At 47.1% G+C, this 27,018-nt stretch overlaps 1 protein-coding gene across 7 annotated transcripts in view; it reads right to left on the reverse strand.

Annotated features, from left to right (window-relative positions):
* DTNB (dystrobrevin beta) overlaps positions 1-27,018 on the reverse strand; it is a 207,283-nt gene that overhangs the window by 144,588 nt on the left and 35,677 nt on the right. For all 7 annotated transcript variants that reach the window (XR_012632627.1, XR_012632626.1, XM_074895241.1 and 4 more), the window contains exons 7-8: positions 23,403-23,557; positions 14,014-14,119 (exon numbers count right to left, since the gene is read on the reverse strand). Coding sequence is in view for 5 of the 7 variants with exons in the window: in XM_074895241.1 (XP_074751342.1) it covers positions 14,014-14,119; positions 23,403-23,557 (261 nt within the window). In the remaining 2 variants the exon portion in view is untranslated. The remainder of the gene's footprint in view (positions 1-14,013; positions 14,120-23,402; positions 23,558-27,018) is intronic.

A 27,018-nucleotide genomic window follows, 5' to 3' on the forward strand; every position in this document is an offset into this window, starting at 1 on the left:
CCCAACGTACCTCTAAAGCTTAACATCCTGAGGAAAATTAAATTAGGTATGACATGCAGAACCAGCATCAGAAGCAGGCTAAACAAAAAAAAAATAAATGCTTCTTCCCTGTTCTTCTACCCATGAACAAACAATTACAGACTTGCTCTATTTAGGAGAGAAATCTTCAGAATAAACAAAAGAGGGATGTGAGAATGAGGTAGAGGAGATATCGCACGATGTCAGATGCATCTCAAGAGGTGAGGCACAGGAAACAGAAGGGAAAGATGGAGGTCAAGGGGAATTACAGGAGCAAATGGTTTCACATTGCTGTGGGTCTAGAGCATAAGTAACCACAGACGGGTCTCCGTAACTGTGCTACAGAGGAGACCACAGGAAGAAAGAGCAGCTCACTGGCAGGTCAGCTGAAATCCTTAGATATGTCTTATAAACTACTGAGAGGTGCAAGACAAATAACGAGAGTCTGAAGTTTTGATCTATGATAAAAATCATGACTTAGCTGATCTAACTGAGACTTGGTGCAACACTGCACGGGGCAGTTAAGGGAGAGACGCCGCTGCTGCGGGAAGGTTCAGCCCTCAGACAGTGCCGAGGTGTCTGCTGCCTCCAGAGCCCACCCACACGCCAAACTGCTGAGCACACACAGGTGACAACTAAAGCAAGGACAGCCCGAGCAGTGACCTGACCAGGAAGGCCACGGATAATTAAGCCAAGATGATAAATCGTGCCCTGAAGCTGGACTCGATGACCTTGAGGAGGCAGGGCAGGAGCTGGGGGTGTTCAGTGTGAGGAGGAGGAGGCTGAGGGGAGCCCTCATCCCTCTCTGCAGCTCCTGACAGGACATTGCAGAGAGGCTGGGGCTGGGCTCTGCTCCCAGGGGATCAGGGACAGGACAAGAGGGAACGGCTGGAAACTGCCCCAGGGGAGGCTCAGGCTGGGCAGGAGGAGAAAATGTTTCCCAGCAAGAGTGGTCCGAGAGTGGCACAGGCTGCCCAGGGAGGGGGCAGTCCCCATCCCTGGGGGGGTTTCAGGGCCGTTGGGATGAGCTGTGGGGGATGTGGGGTAGGGGAGAACTTTGTAGAGTCGGGCTGAGGGTTGGACTCGCTGATCCCGAGGGGCTTTTCCACCCTGAGTGACTCTGGGATTCTGAGATCAGGTGGATGACACTTTATTGTAGCCCCTACAACACCGTATAAAGTAAAGGACTTGATCATGGCAGGTAATTTCAATACACAAATGCCCATTGGGAATGGACTGTAGAGGAACTGGTGACTTCTTTTTTCAGCAGAGAAAGCAATAAAAAGGAAGACTTCTAGACTTGAATCAAACAGCAGAAAAGAACTGGCTGAAGAAGATGATGACAAGCGACCTTAAGTTAACGTGCCAACAGAGTAATCTTGTGAATTTTAGGAAATGGAGGAGAAAATGTGACTTCAATGCAGCAGATTTCAGTAAACTTGTGAGAATTAGTAGGTAAGCCACAAGAAGAAATAATTCAAAGGGAAAAAATGAGTTATGAGAATTGTCAGTTCCTTAAAAAAAATATGCTAAACAAAGAAGCATGAACTATCTCAGTGCAGAGAAAAGAGCAGACTGTAGTAAAAGACCAACGTGGCTAAAATTTAAGAGCTCCTCAATAACCTAAAATTCAAAAGGCAGCCTGCAGAAGGGAAAACGGGGATAAATTATTAATGAGGGTTCAAATATTCAGAGATAAAGTTAGAAAAACAGAACGAGAGAACACTAGCAGGAGGTTTAAAAGGGGCATTACAAGAATTGTAATTATGATCCTTAAAAGGGTGTGAAATTCTCCCTATCTAACTACTGGCTTCTCATGTTATTTTAACCTGTATAATATGTACTAGAACAAATAATAAAGCAAAGTACTGTAAGCACCTGAAGACCAACAGAGAAATGAGCCATGGACAACAGTTGCCAAATCAACCTAATGTTTTCCCCTGACAGAGTAATTGACCTTGAAAATAGGAAACAGGCATCAAATGTCACCAATTTTTCGTTCTGCCTCAGTAATTCTTACAAAATTGGTCTCCCTTGGTACTCTCATGACAGAGGGAAATACATAGGAGATGAAAGGACTGCAACTGGAACTTGGATGTGAATCCCACTGGAAGAAACAGAGAGCAGGTAATTGTCATAATGGAAAGATCTAAGGAGCAAAGAGCTTTATTCCAGGTCACACGCTGGTCAATATTTTTCATAAACATATTGAACCATCATCAAAAATGTCTAATTTGGGGCACTGCGTTTCAAGGGAGATGCAGGTTAATTACATGTACAGGAGAAAGCAGTGGAATTGTCCCAACAACGGACAGCTGGGAGCAGCCTGCGAGAAGGTATCATCAAACATGCAAGAGGTACTTACAAAAATAGCAATAATTCTCCAGAGACAGTGGCCAAAAAACAGGCACTTAATAACTGCAATAAGAAAAAACTCATGCTAGAACATTAGGAAAAAACGTTCGCACCCTAAGAATATTTAAACACTGATCTCAGCCCAGCTTGGAGTCCCAAGAGGTGTTGAAACTTTTTGGTAGAGGATTTTAAGAAGCAGTGAGGCAGATCTTTCACGAACGCTTACACACCCTCGAGTTTGCCTTTGGAAGGAGAGACGGGTGAAGTCCCGGGTTCCCACAGGCGGGTTTTTTGCACCCCTCAGCCCTGCTCTCTCCCGCCATATCCTTTGTGCCTGTGGCAGGGCTGCTGCCTCCTGCTAAGCCAGCACAGTAGGTCACTACCTTAATGAAAGGCAATAAACCGGGCTCAGCCGACGGCAGCCGCTTCTGTCCACCTCCGCGTACCTCCGCACCTTGTCTCTCCTTCCTCCACCTTTTCAAAAACGTCTTTTATCTCCTCTGACCCCACGTGTTTAGAAGAGATTACTATTGACGAAAAGGGGACAACAGCACGACAGTGTCCTGAACCAAAAAAACTTGAAAAAGATATGCTTGATTTAGGAAAGCAATAACAACATGCTGATAAAAACAAGACATGAGGCAAAATAATAACGGTGACAGCACTCTGCGTACTGCAGAAAGCATGCTCTCAGAATGATTGATCAAGATTGGAACAATTGGTATCAGAGATTATTAGATCACAGGCAAGGGACTGGACCATCAAGGTAGAAACCAGAGATGCACTTCTTGGCTTGTCTGTGGGGTTTTGTTTGGTTTGTTGTTTTGTTGTTTGTTTTTTTTTTTTTCTCTGAAAGTGATAAAGTTTATCTATGGATGGAAAACAAATCGGTGGAGTGGAACGGCACGCTCCCCCCACGCCCCATACCAACCTGCAGCCTCCCCCTGGCAGGTGCCATGTCCTGGCCCAACGCAGATATTCCCCTTTTCCCATGGGTTTGGTAATTTCTGAATGTGATCAAATACGTCACAAACTCCATTTCTCTTCTCCCTGCTCAGACCCCTTTCCACGCTCCCATCTGCACAAACCCAGCCGGACTGAAGCTGCCATGACATCGGATGAGACGGATTCCCCATCACTGACGTGCCTGACTGCGGCACACGTGAGGCACCACGACCCCTCCTGCCTGCGGACTGCAAGCGTCCACCTCGTGCCCCGACCCACTTTCCTCTCTCCTTCCTACTCCTCCTTTCCTGCCTCTGAAATACTTGTTCTAACGGAAAAGCTCAGGCTCCCTTTCCTCTGCCTGGGCGATCTGAGCACTCCTGTTGCCAGCCCCTTCCCCTCTGAAGGTGGCCCTTTACCCGAGGCTCCCCGCCACATATGGCAGTGGGAGTTTTAAGCTTCTTTCCACTTTTCGCTGCATCCAAGTCTTCAGTCATTCCCTTTTCTGGCTGCCAGACTCAAACTTCCTACTGAGTCTTTCTTGAGAGAGACAACCTGCTCCTTCCTCCCCTCCCTCCTGCCAGCAGGCCAGTTCCCCACGGGAAATGCTGGAAGAGTTACAGGGACTGGACCAGGAACGCAATCCTCCTGCCTGGCTTTTCCTTTTTCTGACTCCTGATGACACATCTGTATGCAGCACGCTTTTGCTTTCCCTCCTCTTTCTCCAAGTGACAGAGTCGCTGTATTTCTGGTCCCTGCCGGGGGCGGGACACGTCCCTCTGCCCCCCTCAGCATCGCTGGCTCTGCTCAGCCTCCTGCACCGCAGAGTATCCCCAACAGGAATCTCATCGCAAAAACAACCTCGCTCGTCAAAGCTGGGTCCTCTTCTCCTTTCAACTATGCCAGCCTCCAAAATTCTTCTTCTGTAACTGGTCTTTAACGCTCTGCTAAAGCCTTAACAGTATTTTTGCCATCAGTATTCAAATCTTCAGTCTTCAGGTGACTATTCAAATCTCCTCTCTTTCCATTCCCGTTTCTTCTCTGATCAGGACATGTTAAATTCTTCCAAATGGAAGCTGGAACGATGTGATGGGACCTTTCTCCTCCTCTATCACACAGATACTTCTCATTTGCTCTCTTCCACAAAGCTCTAATTGATGCAAAGACCTCCTTGTGCCATCTTGTGATTCACCTCTGACTTCCCGTAGCTATCCCTTCTTTATTATTATTTTCTTTGGTCTGTTCCCCTTGCTCCCCAACATCAAAATATTACACACGATTTAGGTGTTCAGTTTCCAAGGACAAAAAAAATTTGACCATATTTTCTTCTCTCACTCCAAGTTCCTTTTGTCTGGACGCTCACTGATGGCACGCTTGCTGTCTGATGTCCCTCTCCTTCAGTTCTGATCCTAAGGAATCCCTCTGCCTCTCACATTGCCACAGAAGCTGTTCTGGTCAAAATCCCTCATTCCTGTTTCCCACCCAAGTGTAGGTATCTCTACTCCACCACCAGTCTTTGAGCTGCACACCCCAAATCTGATCTTCCTCCTTGTCTTGAAATCTCCATATACTGTCCTGGCTCCATGTATTCATCTTTTATCTCATATTTTTTAAATCTTATATTTTATATTTTCACTTTATATTTATATTTTATGCATTTTTTAATCTTCTGTTTTATGTTTTCACTGCTGATGCCAACACCCAGTCTCTGCTCTGTCTGAACAATGCCTTTCCCATGGGGGCATATGATTAAGGCTTCCAAAATATGATAGTAACATAAATAGATTGCTAAAATAAAATAATGAAGAAGAGTTTTAGAGGAAAATTGTGGATCTGTATTTTGGACATGTTGTTTCAAATTCCCCTAACTTTAAAGATACACATGAGATTGTTAAGAGAGATGCAGGACTGAAAGATCAGAGACTGGCCTGGAACTGAGGAGCATATCGAGGTTGTCTGCTCACATGTGACAGAGAAATTCTGTAGGAAGAACAGTATGGATAATGAAATATAGAGAGAACTACGTAGGGGAGAACAGAGCCCTTATTAAATTGTGTAGGAGAAATTCCCAAAGACATTTAAAAAACTAGCAGGTAAGGGAAAATGAAAATATGACAGCTGCGAAATACAAGAAAGCAAAGAAGAGCTTATAAAAGTAGAAAGCTAAAATATGATGAAGATGTAATCATCCAACATTTTCACACAAAAACGCTTCAGGGAAAACCTGGAAAAAAAAAAAATCCCGCTGTTCAAAACTCTGGCTAAGACAGAATTACTGTTGGAGGAGGAATGCTCTGAAGAACTTGCCATGACTATAAATACAAACTTTTATTACAGTGTTCTTTTACACGTGGTACTCCCAGCGACACCTGTAAACAAGGCTTCGCTCTGTGCTGGCGGACACGGGGCAGCAATGCTGATGTGTCCACCCCTACCTCCTCCGTTCTATTCCTGCAGGGTAAAACACAGACTGTGCTGCTGTTCAGAGCCCAGAGAGCCCGTCGCTCCCAGCACTGCATTCCTCACAGAGCTGCCCGTGGTTTTACCAGAAAGTCATGGCTGTACGTGATGTACACGCCAAGCTCCGGGTTTCAACCCTGACTTTCAGATTTCTCTATGGAAACTCTTCAAGTGAGCAGAAAGAGAGCTCTTCCAGAGATTAACAGTCTTTGCTAAAATCCAGGGATGGAGCCCCGCTGAAGCGGCGGTGGGAGCAGGATTCCACACCCTCCCACTGACTAAAGCCCAACCAGACCTCCCTGGCCTAAAGGAGCAGTTGTGAGTACACCCAAAGGCTCTCGGGTCCTGCGTTCTGCTGCCAAAGCTCTAAACCAAAGCTGATCTCTGGGGCTGAACACGTTCTGCTTCACAAGCTGTGACCTCCGTGGACCTGACGGTCACCTTCCCTGGTGCTGATGAACAGAGGAGATCTGGCACGTGCTACACAGCAGCCTACGTGGAACCCCCTTTTAAAATAATCTATATTCCACTGGGAAGCTCAGGGACCAGCGAAACAGAGCAAGGCTAAAGCGCATTAGAGAATTTGTATCCAGAAAAGAAACGATGGGCTTAAAACCTCACAGAATAGCACCAGCAGGACACACGTCAAGGTGCTGAGTCAGATGTTGGTTCTAACCAGGGCACGGAAAAACACGAGTGTATCACAAGACCTGGCCTAAGTGGTGCAAAGACTCCCGAGTAGCAGCTTCACATCTCCCTGTTCTCTGTCAAAAGGCTACACGGAGCTATTGACCTGCGCTAGCCAGGCCACCACAGGCAGGACTGGAATATCTCTGCAGGGGCTTCGTTCTGTAACGTGCTTTCGGGTGTTTGTCACCACTCGTGTGTACAAGTGGTGCTGTGCCCCGTAGAGGGGTCTTGGTCTTCCTCATCAGAGCGATGTCACAGAATCACAGAACTGTCTAGGTGGGAAAAGACCTTGAAGATCATCCAGTCCAACCACTTACCTAACCTGGCTACAGCACTTGGCACTTCCTTGCCCTTTTTAAATAGTTTCCAACTGGTCTTTAAGGGCCAGAGTTGACAATCAGAAGAGTTTTCCTTAACTTGTAACTTGGGCAGTGCAGGAAATTACCTGTTGCTGGTACAGAAGATTTTAATGCTACATTCTGCTTATTAAGCCTTTTGTCTGCCTACTGACAACCCAAGGACAACGCAGACCTCCATAGAAATGTCCAGATTCCCTAAAGCGAAAGCTGAAAAAATGTTGGCTCTTGAGTAATCATAAAAACACTGTCTCAAAATCACAGTAAGGAAAGAAGGAAGAGCAGTTTCTCGATGGATGTCAGCAACACACTGGGAGCAGCAAAGGACAGGCTGACTCGAAAACATGAGTTTCTGCCAATAAACTACTTTACTACCATCAGGATAATAATGAAATAATTCTGGGTGTGTCTGTGAACTGGTGTGGCATTTCTTAACGGAAACTAGAATTCACAGAAACCTGGGGCAGCACAGAAAGCAAGCAAAACGTGCAAATAAGGCAATTCTGCTTCTGTCTTTCAGAAAAGGAAGGGAAATGGCAACACAACCCACCCAGACACCGAAAATACTGCTCAGCCCATCGGGACGCGAGGAGGGGAAGAAAGGGAAAGGGGTAGAGATCGGACACAGAGCGCGAGAGCGGCCAGAGCCCCGCACCGGCAGAGCGTGACCTCGGCCAACCTCCGCTCACCCTCCCACAAGCAGAATAATCGGTCAGAGGGAAGTTGAATGATGCCCCAGGTGCTTCAACATCCCTGTCAAAACGCCAGCACATCTGGCACATCTTCCTAGGAAATCACCTTCCTCCTTTCAGGAAATGTGAGAAAGCCAAAAAAATGGCATGATCGCTGCAGTCCTGTGGATTTTTTAGCTTTCTCTTTTTCTTTGTCCCCTTTTTTCAAAGGAAAGCTGAAAATGAATTCCACTGCGGGGCTCTATTTTTCCTTGTGAAAAGTAAAAGACTTTCCCAGCTAAGGCTGCTTAGCAGCTGCTAAACACAACTTCTGTCATTTCAGGAAAGGCAGAAATTCTCAATCCCATTCAGAAATTATTGAAATTATTTTGATCTTTCTGAGAAAGTTAAAGATTTATTTGTCACAGAAGGCGGCCAAAGCTTGAGTTAGAATACCTGACGGGACAACGAGCTGACACAGTTAAAAAAAATGTTATGGAACATTTTTTAATTGGAAAGTCCTAAATAGGAACTTCATTCTCCCTTACACAGATTTGTTTGGTTTTAAATTGTATTTCAGGTCAGATAGAATCCCTTACCCTTGGGACTCTATGAGCTAGAGAAGTATTTCTACAAACGTTAATATAAGCCTAAGGTAACAGCAAGGGCAAGGTTAAAAGCCAGATATTCTTTTCTATATCTTCCCTTTTGCTATAAATGGGAGAGGAAAAAAAAAACCACCCCATAGCCTGAAGCCTTCTTCCACTGGCATTTACAAAGGGTCCCCTTTCTACAAAAGCATAACTAAAGAGAGTACAACTCCTGCACAAAAACATGCTGTTGCCACACGGGGTATTAGCATCTAAATTGAGACGATTGCTCTCAGAAATAACATGCTGGCCTGTTTGTTTTCATCGATACTAGCAATCCATGGAGTTTATCTGATGCCTTGAGAAACAAGGGATGTTATTTGTTTGGTTTTTTTCACCTGTAAACGTTATTTCAACAAAAACCCAAACTCAGTTCAGAGCTTAATTGCCTGTTGCTTGTATCAGAGTTGAAAAGACAACCAAGGAAATTGCAGGATTTGGGGTTTTCTAAAGGTGTCAACTGAGGTGCTCAAGTGCCTCTGAAGTAACTCAGCAGTGATTGCCAGAGTAATTAATCAGAATATTTACAAGCTGTGAGGAAGGCAAACATCCAGTTGGGAGGAGAGGTTGGGGAAGAAAAGCACTACACTCTGACAAGGTGTGATCCAGAGAAAACTAACCCGCAGTGGAAACTAACACCTGACTCCAGAGCAAGAGTGCTACTAAACAGATACTACGAGGAAAAGTGTTCAGGACAGTGGTAGCAAAGACACAAACTTAAAGAATGGACCTTTATGGGCTGAGCCTGTTTGTATCAGATAAACATTATTTACGGACTTGTGGTGGAAGAGGAGAACTTCACAGAATCCTTTAAGTCGGAAAAGACCTTGAAGATCATCTAGTCCAACCACTGAGGTCCCAGAGTCACTCAGGCTGGAAAAATCCCCTCGGGATCAGCGAGTCCAACCCTCAGCCCGACTCTACAAAGTTCTCCCCTACCCCACATCCCCCACAGCTCATCCCAACGGCCCTGAAACCCCCCCAGGGATGGGGACTGCCCCCTCCCTGGGCAGCCTGTGCCACTCTCGGACCACTCTTGCTGGGAAACATTTTCTCCTCCTGCCCAGCCTGAGCCTCCCCTGGGGCAGTTTCCAGCCGTTCCCTCTTGTCCTGTCCCTGATCCCCTGGGAGCAGAGCCCAGCCCCAGCCTCTCTGCAATGTCCTGTCAGGAGCTGCAGAGAGGGATGAGGGCTCCCCTCAGCCTCCTCCTCCTCACACTCAACACTCCCAGCTCCTGCCCTGCCTCCTCAAGGTCATCGAGTCCAGCTTCAGGGCACGATTTACTGGGACTGGCATTGCAGTCACACGTGGAATCACCAAACCCCTGAGTGGCTGAGGGTGGAAGGGGCCTCTCCAAGGCTCATCTCCAAGGATGGAGACTCTGCAACCTGGTGCAGAATTTGATCACCCTCACAATAAAAGAAAATATTTCTTCTTATGTTTAAGCAGAGTTTCCTCTATTTCCATTTGTGCCCACTGCCTCTTGTCCTGCTCCTGGACACCACCGACAAGAGCTCAGCTGTATCTGCTTTACTGCTTCCCACCCGTGGCTGACACAGAGGGACAGGTCCCTCCGAGCCTGCCCTCGAGGCTGAGCAGCCCCACCTCTCCTCGCACCGCACACGCCGCAGCCCCTCGACCATCTTCGTGGCCCTTTCCCGGACCCATTCCACGTCTCCCTCGCACTGGAGAGCCCAGCCCGGGGCCCCGTGTTCCAGAGCTGGTCTCCCCAGTGCTGAACAGAGGGCCAAGAAGCATGTCCCTGGCCCCGCCAGCTCTGCCTCGTGCAGCCCAGGACACCGTTGGCTTTTTCTGCTCCAAGTGGCACTGCTGGCTCACGTTCTGCTCCGTGTTCACCAGGACCCCCAGGTCCTTTCCTACCCAATTGTTTCCCAGTCAGTCAGCCCCCGCGTGCACTGGGGTGGGGGTTATTTCTTCCCCAGCGCTGGACTTTGCACCTCCCAGTGCTGAACTGCCTGCGCCTCGTCAGGGAAGAGGCAAAATGATTTTTAAGACCTCACATTCTCATGAATCTGCCCCTGGGAGAATCCTCATATATGGGTCAGGATACCTGACTACAGCCTTGCAAAGCTCTTCTGAAGAAACAGTTCAGCACCTCTAGTAAAACATCTGCCTTAAAAATTAAAAAAAAACCCTGTGCAACACTCGAGAGTGAAGTTCCCCTTGAGCGGGGAGGTTATTCATCACAAGCTGCCCTTCTGTCCAAGTTTTGCCTCTGAACCTGAAGGATCTGCCTTTATACTTTCCACTGGTAAAGGTGGAAAGGCCTCATAGTTCTCAAGTTCTAGTATCAGATCACAACACAGCAGAGGTTCAGGAGCCAGAGAGACCTTCAGCAGCAGCCCTAGTGGAGCAAGCTCCCGTGTCTGGGTGCCTCTCAGGGCTACTGTCCCCGTTGTGACGGAGGCTGATCTTAGTTTATGCTGGATGTGAGAACCTGTCACTAAGAAATTGCACAGTGCTGAAACACAGGGGCCAGCTGTAGCTTAAAATCTAAAAAACCGAGTGTACCAAATTCATTAAGGGCCCAAATCAATGTCTGAAATTTAAACCCTATTAATAATTGTGGAACACTTTGTGAAACAACTCCAGTGTTTCGTCTGGGAACCTGATGACTCAGCTTTGGGCTCTAAGATGGCCACGGGGAGATGCCAATTCCGACCCCACCCAGTGCTGAAGTTCCCACCGTGCCAGTCCTGACGAGAGCACAGCACTGAAGGCCTGGTCAGGATTAGACGTGGAGGCAACGTCTCAGAGAAATACGTGCTGGGGGCAGCAGCCCCCAAGCAATAATGGGGGAAGACTAGAGCATCTTTGTGGCCAACGCTCTCCTCCGCATCAGAGGATTGGCTTTGCCTGGCTTGTAAGGCTGACAAAAACCTCACTGAAGGCATTAGTCCAACATACCACCATGCCCAGATAAAAGATGGTCCTGTTTTAAATCAGCATTGATTTCTGTTTCTTTCATGGCTTTGCTTATGTTCTGGAAAAGCTTTCAATTGAGAGGAGAGCGGCATTTCTGTAACCTCCTCTACAGTCATGCATTTCAACAAAATTTATGGCATTTTAATATATGCAGATATTAAAACCTACACAACCCTTACAAAGTAACCTCGTATTAATTTCGTCACAGAACCCACAGCAGTAGCCATTGTCAGCACAAGCTGCACACCTTCCATCTTCTGCTTTTAAAACACTGAAAATGCCCATTTAATAGGAGATATTCAACCCAGCTCCACAGCAACAGTGAACTCCTGCGTATGTCCTGTCCCAGACCTCAGACTAGAAAAGCTTCTGGCTCCCTTTTTCCCTAGCGGGCACATCTACAATCGAAGCTGCGTGTTCCTTCAACATTTCTTTTCCTACCACATGTCCCAGTAATCCCAAGCTCATTCCTTCTACTGTCTCTATCCTTCAAGTTTGCTATTTTTACCTTCCCGCAGTCAGGCCCCCGACACCAAGTCTCCCTTAACTTCTTTTGCTGTAGGGACATAATGCAGACTTGATCTCTCCCACCTGCTAAGCCCGCTGTGGCTTCCTACACACCCCTGTACATCAGCTGCAATGATTTCTCATCAGCTCTTTTAACCAGACAGAGAAATTGTTGCCTGACTCTGGAGCAAAAATACCATTTGTGACAGAATAAAAGTTTCTCAGGAAGAAAAAAATAGTAGTAACCTTAGAGGGCAAGAACACTGGCACAAATTATTGATGGCAACTTAACTCAGCAAGCAGCTTGAGAGGCAGCTGGCGAAGACACTGATAAGAATGAGAAACATAATTTTAATGCCACAAACATTCAAAATTATCCTATCAAGTTATCTGAATGCTAAGCCTATGTGTAACAAGGCTCCTGTGTGTAATGTAGGATTAAACCCGGGGGCTGGTTGGCTGAAGAGATGAATGGGGAGAACCCCTGGTTGCTTGGAAAAGAGTGTCCAAAAAACGGGCACTTAGACCAGTGCTCCCAGGGCAGATGGCTGGGAGCTGCCTGCTATAGCAGTGCAGGCAACAGAAGCTGCCAGAGAATACAGGAATGCAGGCACTAACCTACGAGAGTAATCTGGGTGTCCAGTAATGGCCTTCAGGTGCTCTCAGGCAGACGAAAGATCAGGCTCTGGATTATCTCCAGATCTTTCCACCAGTTCACTTCTGTCCAAACATTACGTTTAAACAGTTCACCCTTGCCTGAGCTCTGTGCAATTCTATCCTGACTTGAAATTCATATTAACAATTTTATTGCCTGTTTCCTTACCGTATTTATCCCACCCCCTGTGCTTTTCTTGAAGTATGAGTTTATAAGGGGAAGAGGATAAAGGAAGAAGAAGAAAGCGAGAAGCTGCTGCTGCCCTTCTCTTCGGGCAGCCTGTCACATACGGATGGAGAGACACTGCAGTACTGTAGCTCACCCAATATTCTAACCAGATCAACCTCCTCATCTTTTGGTAAGTTTTCCTGTAAGATTTTATCTCCACGAAATTGCTCCCCTCCACATTCTTTTAAAAAATCAGCTTTTTAATGAGTTATCAGGAAAGGTCTATAACCATGCAGAGCAATCGGGAAATTCACCTTCTCTTCTGTTGCAATAAAGAAGAAAAGGCCCAATTCCATTCTTGTTCACTGCTGAACAAATGCAGATTAAATTCACAACCAGATATGCTTTGCCAGAGGATCAAGAGAAGACAATGAAACAAATGCCAAAACCCAGCATATCAAAATGGCAGCAATACTGAACTGTGTCACAGGCATAAATGTCAGGAACCAGGGAACGGAATATAAATCAAGAAAACTCAGCTAGAGACAGCCTGCCGAGCTGTGCCTGTAAACAGCTGGGCAAAACCAAGAGTCTAGAGCTGATCGACCTGTGTCTTAAAAGGAAGAAGTCTAGAAATGACTATAAATGCATCAAGAGGAAGAGGAGGTAACAACTAGTAGGGCAGGGGTTTTGAAGGATGGGAAGATGATTTTACTCTGTAGGGAAGGAAACAAAAGATGAAATTTAACATACGGGTGAAGAAAAAAAATGTTAATTTAATATATGGGTGAAGAAAAAAAAAAAAAGTTGTGTTTTTTTGTCTAGAATTCACATACAAAACATTATAAACATGTGCTGTGTGCAACTGTACGAGCAAACACACCACTTTTTTGGCCGTTAAAAACAACAAATGGTTTTGAAACAACCTTCTGCAGGAAACCTTTTTGCTTCCCTGAACTCCACAAAGCCCTCTCAGCCAGATGATTCTTTCATCACTTTTTCTCACTGTTAATCTTCACTTTTCCATCCCTTAATGCTCCTTAAATACTTTCCATAGGCAGTAAACCCAGGAAATTTTAGCTAAGAAAAGGTCTGGAAGTGAGAGGAGCTCAGCAGTTGCCTCCCATAGCGAGCACTGAAGTGACTCATGTGCTCAAATGTGGCTCCAGACAGACATTTGAATGGGTACCAAAATCTTTGGGAGTTAGCACTTGAAAGCGTATGTCAAAGCATAGTTCAGCAAGCAAAGGTTTTTTAAAAGGTTCAGAATAAACATGAACATTTAGAGAATATAATTTTTCTGTCGCTTGCTTCTCCATCTCCCACTACTCGTGACGTTGGAACTCTAAACCCAATCTTGTTTTGCACTGTCGCTGAGGATTTCATAAAGAACTGGTCTTCACCCAGAAGCATAGAACACTTTTCACTCCAACAAAAGTCTGGGCTTAAATGCTCTGGGACTAAGAGCGTTACAGTGGGAACAACGAAGGCATTAAGCGCTTCCTTACGTGAGAAAGGACAGTATATTTACATATGTTGAACAGCAACCCTCCTCTGACCAGATGTTTTGAACAAGAAAATATTGCATTTACCATTTTCAACATGGGCAAGTCTGTGCATGAGAGGCAGCCACACAAGGCACTGAGGAGGTGGATCGGCCATCAGCGTGTCTAAAAACATGTTTAGCATGATCTTTTTCTGCAAAGAAAAGAGAAATAGAACTTAATTATAAGAAAAATTTCAATTTTATACACCAAAAACTACTAAAGCCTTAAAACCTCTCTCTGACTCAACTTCTGACTACCAGGAATATTTCATATGCCATTAAAGAGATCAAAATCACCACTTCTTTGCTCAGGGAGTTTCAATCTATATTAGGCAAACAGTAACACCACAAAGAAGGTATTAGCATAGACATGACACAGTCATACAATGAATAATAAATAAATAGAAATAAATAAATAGAATAATAGAAATAAATGATAAAGAGATGAACAGAAAACTCCAGGAAATGGAGGAGCAGTCAGTCAGGGTTGGTTCCCGAGCTGCCGTTGAAGATTCTTGTTTTGAAGAGGAATAGAGCAAACGTGAGTGGAGGTTATTTAACAGTGTAGGAAACAGCGTTTCAGACATACGCACAGCACCGAAAAAAGCAGACACACGTAAAACAGTAATTACAGCTAATACTCATACATGAACCATATAGTAAATAATTATTTTTTTTAAAGGCAAAATAAGAAAAAAAGAGGCAAGGGGAGAACTAGGCTAAGATTTTCAACAACCGTCAATAAAAATGAAACTGAAACGAAATCATTAGGAGGAGGAGGTCAGGCATGTTAAAAGTAATATTTTCTAAGGTTTGAAATTCAAGTGAGCAAGAGAAAGTATCTGCTGCAAACACAAACAGATGGAGATAACTGGTAAGAAAACCAGCTAAGGATGGTGCGGATCCAGAGAAGGAACTCGCTGGCTGTGGCACGCAATAAGCTCAGGTGCTTCGGCACGTCTCCAGGCAGAACCAGCTGGTCAGGCGGCACGTCCTGGTGCCCTCAGCACAGAGGCACCCACCCAGGGAGGGGGAGCAGCGCTGCGGGAAAGCCAGGCCGGTGTCCTGCGAGCTGAGAAACTCACTGGCGCTTTCACTCCCAAAGGTGGCGTTTGTTTGGGGTCTTTTTGGTTTGGGTGTGCGTTGTCTGGGGTTTGGTTTTGTTTTGTTTCTAATTAAAGAGAAGGTTTATATATAAAGTACCAATATTTTCATGATTAGGGGCAAATACATACAGCTAAAACCTCTGCAGCTAACTACCCTGGAGAGATAATATGGAATTATAATTATCCACCCCAGTTACCATTTAGGAAAATTCTAAGAAATATTTAATCTTCCTTCTTCTAGCTTTTATAAGGTGTCCTTGTTCCAGTCTCTCTGCTTGGTAAGTGAAATGCTTTTCCTGAATAGTTAACTGCTCCTACAAGAGAGTCCAAGAATTTCCTTTGCCAGCCCCGACATCAGAGGCTGTACCTGGAGAGGAGCGAACGCCCGGATCTCGCCTGGCGAGCTCAGCCCTCCCTCCTCCGCAGAGCCACGGCAGCCTTCGGGCTATTAATAACTACACACAGGCAACCTGCCTCCCCCTCGCTACGGGTGAAGAAATCCAAAGTCTTTTAACAAATGCACAAAGCAGTAAGGCCGAGCTCTGAGAGGAGAGCGACAGATTTTACCTGTGAGTTAACCGACTGTGGTACGTGATGTCTGGGAGCAGGAAGGGCTGTCGCACAGCCAGGAACCATGCTGCTAGTGATGGTAAGAGGCAGCAGCATCCAGAATTGATGTGCAGATTGCACATTTCAAATCTCAACATAATTACCAAGTTGCTTACTTGGATAGGGATTGTACAACTTTATAAAAATGCCTCCAAGGTTCCCAGTCTTGCCTTGGTGCTCATCTCTCATACTGCTTCACATACAGGAGCATGAAGGCTACTCCAAACAATCAGCACTGCTCACAGACAGACAAGTTCTCCAGAGACAAGACTAAGGATCCATTAGACATCACACTCATTGTTAAAAAGTGTCAAAAGCAGCACCCCAGGAACTACCACTCAGCCTCACCTCCCTGCCTGGTAAGGTCATGGAATCCCAGAGTCACTCAGGCTGGAAAAGCCCCTCGGGATCAGCGAGTCCAACCCTCAGCCCGACTCTACAAAGTTCTCCCCTACCCCACATCCCCCACAGCTCATCCCAACGGCCCTGAAACCCCCCCAGGGATGGGGACTGCCCCCTCCCTGGGCAGCCTGTGCCACTCTCGGACCACTCTTGCTGGGAAACATTTTCTCCTCCTGCCCAGCCTGAGCCTCCCCTGGGGCAGTTTCCAGCCGTTCCCTCTTGTCCTGTCCCTGATCCCCTGGGAGCAGAGCCCAGCCCCAGCCTCTCTGCAATGTCCTGTCAGGAGCTGCAGAGAGGGATGAGGGCTCCCCTCAGCCTCCTCCTCCTCACACTGAACACTCCCAGCTCCTGCCCTGCCTCCTCACAGGATTGATTCTCCAGCCCTTCCCCAGCCTCGTTGCCCTCCTCTGCCCTCGCTCCAGCCCCTCCAGATCTCTCTGGGATTGAGGTGCCCAAACCTGGACACAACCTCCAGGTGTGGCCTCACCAGTGCCGAGCACAGGGGGACTGTCACCTCCCTGCTCCTGCTGCTCACACCAGTTCTAATCCAAGCCAGGAGGCCGTTGGCTTTCTTGGCCCCCGGGCACACTGCTGGCTCACGGAGCAGATCTTCCTGGAAAACATGCTGAAACACACAGAAGACAGGGAAGTGATTTGAGACACCCAGCGGGGCTTCATGAAGGGCAACTCATGCCCAACTAATCAAGGGCTTCTACGACATGACTGCATCAGTGGGCAAGAGAAGCGCTACGGGTGGCATGTGCCTGCACTTCCGTAAGGCCTCTGACATGGTCCAGCACAGCTTTCTGGCCACCAAACTGGAGAGACATGAGTTTTTTGGGTGGATTGTTAGATGGATGAGGAACTAGCTGGATGGCTGTGTCCATAGAGTCAACGGCCCAATGTTCATGTGGAAATCAGAATGACTGGTGTCCCCCAAGGGTCTGTACTGGGACTGGTACTATTTAATATGGTCACCAATGACACGGGCAGTGGGACTGAGGCACTGACAGCGAGTTCCCCAATGACACCGAGCTGTGTGGGGCGGTGACATGCGGGAGGGAAGGGATGTGCCATCCAGAGGGACCTGGACGGGCTGGAGAGGTGGGACCCTGTGAACCTCATGGAGTTCAACAAGGCCCAGGGCAAGGTCCTGCCCACGGGTCGGGGCGATCTCAGGCACAAATCCAGGCTGGGGGTGAAGGGATGGGGAGCAGCCCCCAGGAGAAGGACTTGGGGGGTCGGTGGATGGAAAACTGCCTGTGAGCCGGCAATGGGGGCTGGCAGCCCAGAAACCCCCCGTGTGCGGGGCTGCCCCCAGAGCAGGGGGGGCACAGGGCCGGGGGGGATTCTCCCCCTCTGCTCCGCTCTGGGAGACCCCCCTGCAGGGCTGGGTCCAGCTCTGGGGCACCAACAGCAGAAGGACACGGACCTGCTCCAGCGGGGCCAGAGGAGGCCACAACAATTGTCAGAGGGCTAAAACACCTCTCTGAGGGAGAAAGTTTGGGTTGTTCAGCCTGGAGAAAGCTCTGGGGATATTACTTTCAGTATACGAAAGGGGCTTATAAGAAAGACAGAGAAAGATTATTTACCAGGGCCTGTAGTGTCAGGACAAGGGGTGATGGTTTTAATCTGAGAGGGGAGATTTAGATGAGATCTGAGGCAGAAATTGCTCCCTGTGAGGGGGTGAGGCCCTGGCACAGGCTGCCCAGAGAAGCTGTGGCTGCCCCCTCCCTGGAAGGGCTCAAGGCCAGGCTGGACGGGGCTTTGGGCAACCTGGGCTGGTGGAAGGTGGCCCTGCCCGGGGCAGGGGGTGGCACTGGAGGGGCTTTGAGGTCCCTTCCCACACAAACTGCTCTGTGATTCTGTGACTGTGATCAGACAGTGATACGTGACACGCACAGTGGCAGAAGGAGAACCTAAACCTAACAGGAAGGCTTCTTTCTGCTACAGACGAGGTTGTTCCTCAGAGAAAAAAACTGCTCCCCGTTAAGCAGTGAGAACCTTTTTGGTTCTTGAAGCCCGTGCATGGAGTGATGTCACTTCCATGTAATTCATGAGAGGGCAGCAGGGACAGAGGCTTCGGGGTTTTTTCACTCATACAGGTAGGATATTTTGAAACCAATTGATCAAAAATAACCATCAGCATTATTGTGAGAGACAACGTGTACGAATATGTCCGGGAAGAAACAGGCCTGTGGGAGACACGGCCTGAGAAACAGCCTGAGCGAGAGCTGAAGGACAGCGGGGGGTGGAGGCCTCCGAGCTGAGACCGTCTCAAACACTCCCAAGGAATGAAACTCCAGTCCCGGGGCGGGGGGAGGCCGGGGCGGATCAGCTGCCCCAGTAACACCGGAGGCAGCTGGAGGGGCAGGGAGCCCTGTGGGGACAGGACGGTTCTGCTCCGGGGCACCTGCTCAGGTCTCAAGGGGCGTCTGTCCGGGCAGCGACCTTGGCTTCCTCATCCAGGGAGGGGTGGTAAAGTGAACACCCGAATGTGCTAACGGAGACTAACGAGCTCATGCTAATTACATCAGCCCAGGGAACACCTGACCCCTCCCCACCCATGGGACAGTAGGTGTGTGGGTCGACCATGGGGACGGACCCAAGGAGAGGGGGTATAACCTGAGGGGGGGCGAGGAGAGGGGCTCAGAGGGTGAAGTGAAGAAGGCAGATGCCTCCTGGAACCCTCGCTGGCGGGGTCGAGGCAGGAACCCAGAGCAGTGATCTCTGTCCCTCTGTTCCCTCCATCGCCCCCCTTCCCTTTCCCCCTTTCCCTTCACTGCATTAAGCAACACAAGGCACACTGGGTTGCTTGCCACAACTCGTTATATACTCAGCCAGTTATCGTGTGCCCAATTAGTACATCGTGGGCAGTTAATAAATGTCTGGACTTGGAGACTTGTCTCTCCATTGTCCCCTCTGCTGGGGATTTACGAATGTGAGTCACTTGTCTCCCTGCTCTGAGCGGGACGTGACAATTATCCCTGCTACATCTTCTCTCTGGGCACAGGAATTCTCGGTAACGGCTGAGCTGACGGGAAAGCAAACAGCAGTCTCCTCCAAGAAACTATGAATGTGTCAGAGAAGGAGCCCAGATAAAGCCCTTTCTTGTAGCTGGTCTAACATTTTGTACTGGGTTCAGAACCCAACCATGGAGCAACTGCAGAAACATCACTCAGTCACCATGTGGGATGCAAAAACAAATAATCTGGCAGCAGTTTCCAAACTCCAAGAACATAAATTGAAAATTAGTAAATGTGAAGGCACAGCCAGTCGGGAGGGTCAAATGCTCCCCAGGAGAACAAATGCATTTCTATAATGAGATTCTCTGTAATCACCTGCCTACCCTCTATCCCATTTTAATTGTTTCTACCAATTGCTGTCAGCATTCCTACTTGTCTCAGCTCTGCAGTCTCAGATCTTCTTGCAGGCGGGTGCAGGGGCTATTCTTCTCTTTAGAACACCGCCACAGGCTTGCTTCAATAGCAAAACCTCAGCCAGTTTTATTGTTACACTGCCAACATGCTTGTTTCAACAAGATGTTAATGCATATATTTCCCCACAAAATACTGGCACAAAACCACATCCCCTGAGCCAACACAAAGATATATGACTTTTAACTCTACAGAGATCAAAACAAGTTACACTGATCCAAGCAGCTGTGTTGGGCCCCGCCTGTATCTGTAAGTGCCCTGCACCTTGTGCTTAAACTGCAACTCCACCAGAGCACGCTTACACCGTCCTTTAGACACGAGGCTATCCTGTCCTTAGTAAATCCATCCTTATTCCTGGCTTTAACAAGACTCTGCACCCTGAGCATCCTTCGGCCACTGTTAAGCTTGTGCAGCAGGTCAGCTCTCAGCCATGCCCTCCGGCAAGCCCAAGGCAGCCAGTGCTTTAGCAAAGCTTTCTGTCAGGCACCACAAGTCAACGCCCAGCTAGGCCTGCTTGGATAGTTTGTGCTGCTGAGTTTCAACAGAATAATGTGCAGTTCGAAGGTAGAGAAGCCAAGCTCCTGGCTGCCAAGTCTCCGAAGTGAACTTCTCAGCTCAGTAGAAACCCTGCGATGAAACTGCTCTGTAAATGAGAGAGAAAACAGACACACCTCCGCAGCGGCAGGCCAGGCCGTGCCATCCCCGCAGGGGATTCTGACTAAGGCAGGGACTGGCACGGTGACACAACATCTCTGACAAATGTTCGCAGTAGCCAAGTGAACAAAAGTCCTAAGAAAAGTATAACGTGATCTCTTACATCTGTGGAAGCCCCCACTTGACCTAGAATAGTAAATTATTACTGGAAGCTCGCTATACATCTGGAAGCCATCACAAAAAGTGCAGCTCTTGTCACAAGCATCCCAATAAACTCCCATTTTGCGTGGGCAACAAGTTTGAATTATTCCATCTGTGATCCAAGAAATGAAACAGAGTTATGGAGCATGTACAATCGCGGACGCTTTGCCCATCTGCCCTTTCACCACTCGGACAGCAGTAAGTCATTCGCCTTTGGCAAGTGAAAGAAGTGGCTCCCAGAACCAGGCCCTCCGTGGGCAGCCAGGAACCACAGCTGGCCAGGAAGGATTTATCTCCTGGTAGCTTAAATAACACTAGGGAATGTTCCTGGCACTGAAACTCAATCATGAATGCTTTTATGTTATATTAAACCCGGGCCTGGTCTAACCACTCGCTCTCCCCAGTGATTCCAGCATCCAGATCGAGTGTTAATATCAGCTAGGATCATTTTTAATGCACAGTTTCCATGTAACCACCCTGCTTGAGGGAATAAGAGAGTTTAATAGCATGGACGTGGTTAGACCATTCCAGTTGGCCTTCGGACCACAGAACAGCTCAAGGCACTGTTTACTTAACTAGTACAGATGTAACTTATATGTCCGTCATGTAAATGCCAAAGTCTGAAACCCCACAGCTTTACCAGTGCCATCTGGAGAGTATTTCAGCAAAACGAGGGCTGTAAAACGAGAATATCACAGAAGTACCTCTGGGAAGCATATTTTCAGATCTGGGAGGCATAAGAAAATGGAATTAGATCTAAAGACAGATTATCCATCTACTTCCCAGGACCTGTTTGTTTCAACGTTGTGAAGTAAATGAAAGAACTGTCTTGGGGTATGGTGTGTATCTGAAGTAATTAAATAGACCATTACCAGTCTCTACAAACCTGGCCTTACACTAGGGATTTTGTTTTGCTGAATAAAGTTAGAGCAAGGGAATTTCTAAAAGTGAATCAATATGAAAAATTAGCTTTATTGTTCATGGGAGCCAAAGTCAAAAAGCACTAAGACATGCTGCAGGCAAGCCACGTGCAGATCAGAATCATAGAATTGTTTAGGTTGGAAAAGACCTTTAAGATCATCGAGTCCAACCGTTAACCCAACACTGCCCAGGCCACCACTAAACCCTGTCCCTGAGCGCCACGTGTACACGTCTGCTCAACCCCCCCAGGGATGGGGACTCCCCCCTGCCCTGGGCAGCCCATTCCAACGCCCAACAGCCCCTTCTGCACAGAAATCCTTCCTCAGAGCCAGCCTGACCCTGCCCTGGGCAGCTTGAGGCCATTCCCTCGGGGCCTGGCGCTGGGGCCTTGGCTCCAGAGACTCATCCCCCCTCTCTGCCCCCTCCTGGCAGGGAGTTGCAGAGGGCCAGGAGGTCTCCCCTCAGCCTCCTCTGCTCCAGACTGAACCCCCCCAGTTCCCCCAGCCGCTCCCCAGCAGACCTGTGCTCCAGACCCTGCCCCAGCTCCGTTGCCCTTCTCTGGCCACGCTCGAGTCATTCAATGGCCTTTTTGGGGTGAGGGGCCCAGAACTGAACCCAGGAATCGAGGGGCGGCCTCCCCAGTGCCGAGCCCAGGGCTCAGATCCCTTCCCTGGCCCTGCTGGCCACGCCGGTGCTGACACAAGCCAGGATGCCGTTGCCCTCCTTGGCCCCCTGGGCACACTCTGGCTCCTGTTCACGGGCAGTTACGGTACCTCACTTGGCTCCCACGGCAAGATTTGCATCCAGCACCTTAGAAACCTCAGTCCACTGCCCAAGCCTCTCCGGCCGCACCAGCCGCCCGTTACGGGTAAGGGAAGGGTCACTCCCAGGGCACAGGGATCTGAACCAAACCAACCCCCTCCCCGTTCCCCGCGCAGACAACCGGAGCTGAGGCCGCTGCCTGGCTCCCGCAGCTCCGCCGGGAGGCCGAGCTTTGCATTCGGCAGCGGCCCATGCGCAGGCCCCGCGCCTGGCTCCGTTTCCCTGCGCGCGAGACGGCTTCCAGCGACGGAACGGAAAGGGGGCGCACGGCCACGGCCCACGGATGCCTCAGCCCGCGTGGAAACAGAAAAAAGAATTCCTCAGTTACACTATTAGTAAAATAAAATCTCTGACCTCAGTAACTCACAGAAGAGCTGGAGCCCTCATCATTTCCTAAATCAAAGCCTGCTTCTTACTGTGCAGCATTTCAAATATACTAATTGCTAATTAACTTAAATTTAGCAAAAGAGACTATAAATTCTAAATCTAAATACTTCAGAAATATTTCCTCCAGAACATAATCGTGACCAGAGTCAAACATTTAATTTTAGGGCTAAGATTATCTACGTTCATGTTTACAGTCAATGTAAGGATTATTTATACTATTTACATGATCTCAAATTAGAAACAAATCCCTGGAACAATTAAATTACAACTGAAATGTATAAAGAAATCAAAGCTCTTTTAAGATTATTACTACAACATCTACTCCAAACATTACATGTAACGGCAATATTTTGGAAAAGACAGCTATACCAATAAGCACAACAGTGAAACAGATTTAAAAATAAACTGCGTGTACACACCATATTTGTTTTGTACAGACCCAACCAACGCACAAGGGATTTGTTGAAACTAATACTCTTAACACAGTGAGAAAGCTTTTTTTTTTTTTAAATAGTATACTATTAAAATAGTATACTATACTATATGGCTATAGTATACTTTAAAAAAAAAAAGAATCAAGGGAAAATAGCAAAAATGCTGTGTTTCATGTTTTGGAAAAGTAATAGGTTATCCTTGCTGTTCTTCTGACGGGGAGCAGATGTGCCTTCAAGGAGGGGGAACAAGCTAAAATTATGCAAAATCCTTTAGTTGCCTAAAGCCTAGACATACTATTTCAATTTTCTGACTGTCTTAAAGCTGCTTAGGTTATACAGCCATATTCCCAACCCCCTCCCTCCAAACCCCACAGAAACTACAACCGCCGCAGCCAGTGGACTTCAGAGAAAAGCACTATATTAACGAGCAATACAAACAATTCCTGTTTTGTTAACGCTTACTTGTTGTGGGAAACAGGTCCGTACAGAATGCTCTGTGTATCCAAAAGAAGGCCCCTCAAACACAGCTGTTGGAAGTTTTAGAACTTCTTTCAAAAACTGATCAAACTTTGTAAATATCATTAGTCCATTTGAATCTGATATTTGAGAGAAAATATCTGCAAGAAAATATAATAAAACCCTACAGTAAATATGTGCTTACTACAGAAAAGCAAAAAGTTATTTCAAGCCATTTAAATCCCAAGAAACGTTTGCTTTATTCTGAACATCATTTCTTATTGCTTGCTGTCAAGATAAAATTCATAAACGAGTGTATTTGAATGTACATGCTGGGAGATAAACCTTCCTGTTTCTTGCATCCCACCTCGAGAAAAGATTCTGCCAGTGCAGTAACTGTAACACAAGGAAGCAGAGGCCAGGAGGCATTGCAGAAGTTACAGAACAGGGCATCTTCAAGCTGACGCCTTCAAAATAAAATTACATAAAATCCTCCTAGAGGATACTCCTAGAATTAAAAACAAGAGTTGTAAGAATCAAAGTCAAAACTGGTAAAGCTCCTGGTCAATGGGGTGCCCACCAAGGTGTTGGATTGGAGCGACACAGCATCAGGGGAGCGTCAGAGCAGCCAGGGACCGGGGTGCAACCCCCATCTCCACGGCTCAGGCGCAGGGGCCACGCAGCCCAGTGGATGGGGGGGAGGAAATCTGAGCTCATCTGCTCCCAACACTGAAGAACCTTTGTCCTTGCACGAGAAAAACGCTTGTGAGGAGACAAGGTGTGCTTTTCCATGAGCTATGTGGGGCGAAGCGTGTTTCTGACACGGAAGAGAGGCAGATGCTCAGCAATCCCGGGTATATCCAGAACCAGAACGGGAGGGAGGGGGGGTCCCAGGGGCGTTTTTCAGGTATTGTCACTCCCCTGCCATGCGGATGGTGGGACATTTGCTGAGCCTCCTGCTCTGGAGCCCTGCTAACCCCGCCAGAGCTCCGCTCCAACCCTCTGCCCCAGCCGATCCACCCCGCCAAGGCCCAGCCCTCAGGACTCAGGAAAGGTGAAAATACAGGAGCAGATGTGGAGGCAGCATTATAAGAAAATGATGTCGTGTAAAATATTAGGGCAGCTGCACGCAGATAAAGCAGAACTGTCCTGGGATCAAAAATTTGGGGGGGAAAAAAAAAAAAATCTCGAACAGCAGAACTGTGTCTCCGAGCGACTTGCAGAGTCAGATTACTCTGTAAAGGAGGTTTCTCTAATAAGAGCAATAACGTTAGTAAGGTCTAAAATTTTCCAAGACGCAGCAGATAACAATACTCTTCACTAACGCTGAATCATCTATGAGGTTACTGAAGACACCATCAGTAATTAAACATCAAAACTGATAGGTTGACAGAAAATAAGCTTAATTTAAGTGATCAAAACTACATCCATTAAAAAAATTAAAAAGACTATTTCAGAAAGGCGTATTTCTAGGAAACCAGAGAAATTATTCCAATCTCCTGAACAAAAAAGCTCACGAAGAAGCCTGCAATATCCAGCTTAAGGGTGATGAAGCTGTCTGGAATTTCTATCACTGGCTAAACAGCTTGAAGTGAAGGTCTGGAGCCCTTGCTGAATGATCTTCTAAGGCATATTAGGAATACGGGAGGATGATGAGCTTTAAGGTCCCTTCCAACTCAAACCACTCCATGATTCTATAAAAAAAATTAAAAATAAAAAATAAAAAGAGAGAAATGGGGATCAGGGGAAATGCTGTATTTTAGAAAATTAAGCCAAACAGAAAAAATAAATTTAACCTGATAATTGAATGTGGAAAGAAAAGCCAGGATCAAAATACACACAAATGAAAACTATGGAAGCAGCTAAAACTAGAGCCAAACCTCCAGAATCCTGATCCATTCTAGATCAGAATCCCTCCAGAACTGGGAACTGGCACATGCACAAAACCTGAAGGTCTAATAATAAACCTGTCAAGGTGGGACTGGCAGAACATGACTGGAACATGACAGTACTTGTATTTAAAAAAGGACAGAAATCTTCTGGGTATATACAGTCTATTAATCTGAACTGAACAGTGTGCAAGCTTTAAATGATTTTAAAGAGAAAGTAATTAAAGCTATGGAAAGAAATTGAAAGTGAGATAAAATAGAACAGGCTATATCAAGGGTAAATTGAAAAAAAAAACCCAACAAAAACTACAACCCAAAATCAAACCCCACTAACCCATATCTTGAGGCCATAAAAAAAGTGGTTTTATAGTCAAAGTAAAGTTGAACTCATTTTCATGGGGAACTTCCACATGGGAAATTACCAGTGAAATTGGAAAAGATGAAGATTAGGAGGATATAATTATAGAGTCATCTGCCCTTTTAACGAGCAGTAAATTACCCGCAAAGAGAAAACCTCGAGCGAAACAGAGGCTAACAGTGAATTCCTCAAGAGCTCACCTCAGGGTCACAACAGGCATGTGCCAACAGCGTTTCCTGATGACAAGGTATTATACTTTAATTCTCATCTAAAAGTTCAGTTCAATGCTACTATGCTATGATTTATTTTTTTTTTTTAAACCAGAGAGAATAAAAATTTTAAACTACAAAAACCCCACTGCTCAGTCCCCCCAAAAAAACAATGCAAAACGCTACTTGTGCAACTCACTGTTTCCTTTTTACAAATGTTTGTAGTAAAACTTCAACGTTAAGAACAGAGCTCGTACTATCTGTTAAACCTGTCCAACAGTTCCCCCGAGAGCCTCGTTTCAGCTGCTTATAAACTGCCAGAACTGACTTTTCCAACCAAGGATCTGCCTGATGCTTTGTACAGCTTCAGCTGAAGGCTCTACCATTTCTCTGATTAAGTTAAAAACAAAGCAATAAAAATCTGGCACCCTCATTTTCTAGGGTCTAGGATACACCTTGAGTGTATCCTGTGTCTCTCAAATTTCCACCAAGTTGTCAATTTTTATCATACAAATTCATAAATATTTGTTATATATTGGGTTTAACATCAGCAAGAGCCAAGAAAATAAATTTAACAGATAACTCGGTTTGACTGTGCTTCTGGGGAGGGTGGTGGGGTGATATGTGTGTGCGTAGGGTTGCTGGCATTAAGCTGAAGTCTCTATTAAGTCAAAAGGACAACCCAAGGAAATGCAGGCCAGCCGGCCCCACGTCGGTTCCCGGGGGAATCACGGGGTAAATCCCTGTGCACGCTCCTGCGTACGCGAAAGAGAAGGTGACTGGGATCCGTGGGTACGGACCTGCCGAGGCTAAATCACACCCGGCCGGCTCGGTTGTTTTCTGTGATACGATGACTGGAGCTGTAGGTATCACTCACCTCAACTCGAGCAAGGCTTTTGACTTTTTATTTCCCCACAGCATTCCAGTATCCAAGCTGGGATGTCAGAGGCTGCACGGGTGAGCCGCAAGGAGCGGCTTGGATGATCGGGCTTGAGGGGGGTGGACAATGGGCCAAAATCTACATGGAGGCCAATAACAAGTGGATTTCTGCTGGAATCTGTCCCAGGACACGTCCTGCTCCGCACGCCCAGCCGGGACCTGGGAGAGGTGCCCCAGACTGGGAGGAGCGGGTGACCCCCCTGCACCCGGCAGCACCCACACCGCCT

The sequence above is a fragment of the Athene noctua genome, chromosome 1 (genome assembly GCF_965140245.1).
Source record: "Athene noctua chromosome 1, bAthNoc1.hap1.1, whole genome shotgun sequence".
Taxonomy (NCBI): Eukaryota; Metazoa; Chordata; class Aves; order Strigiformes; family Strigidae; genus Athene; species Athene noctua.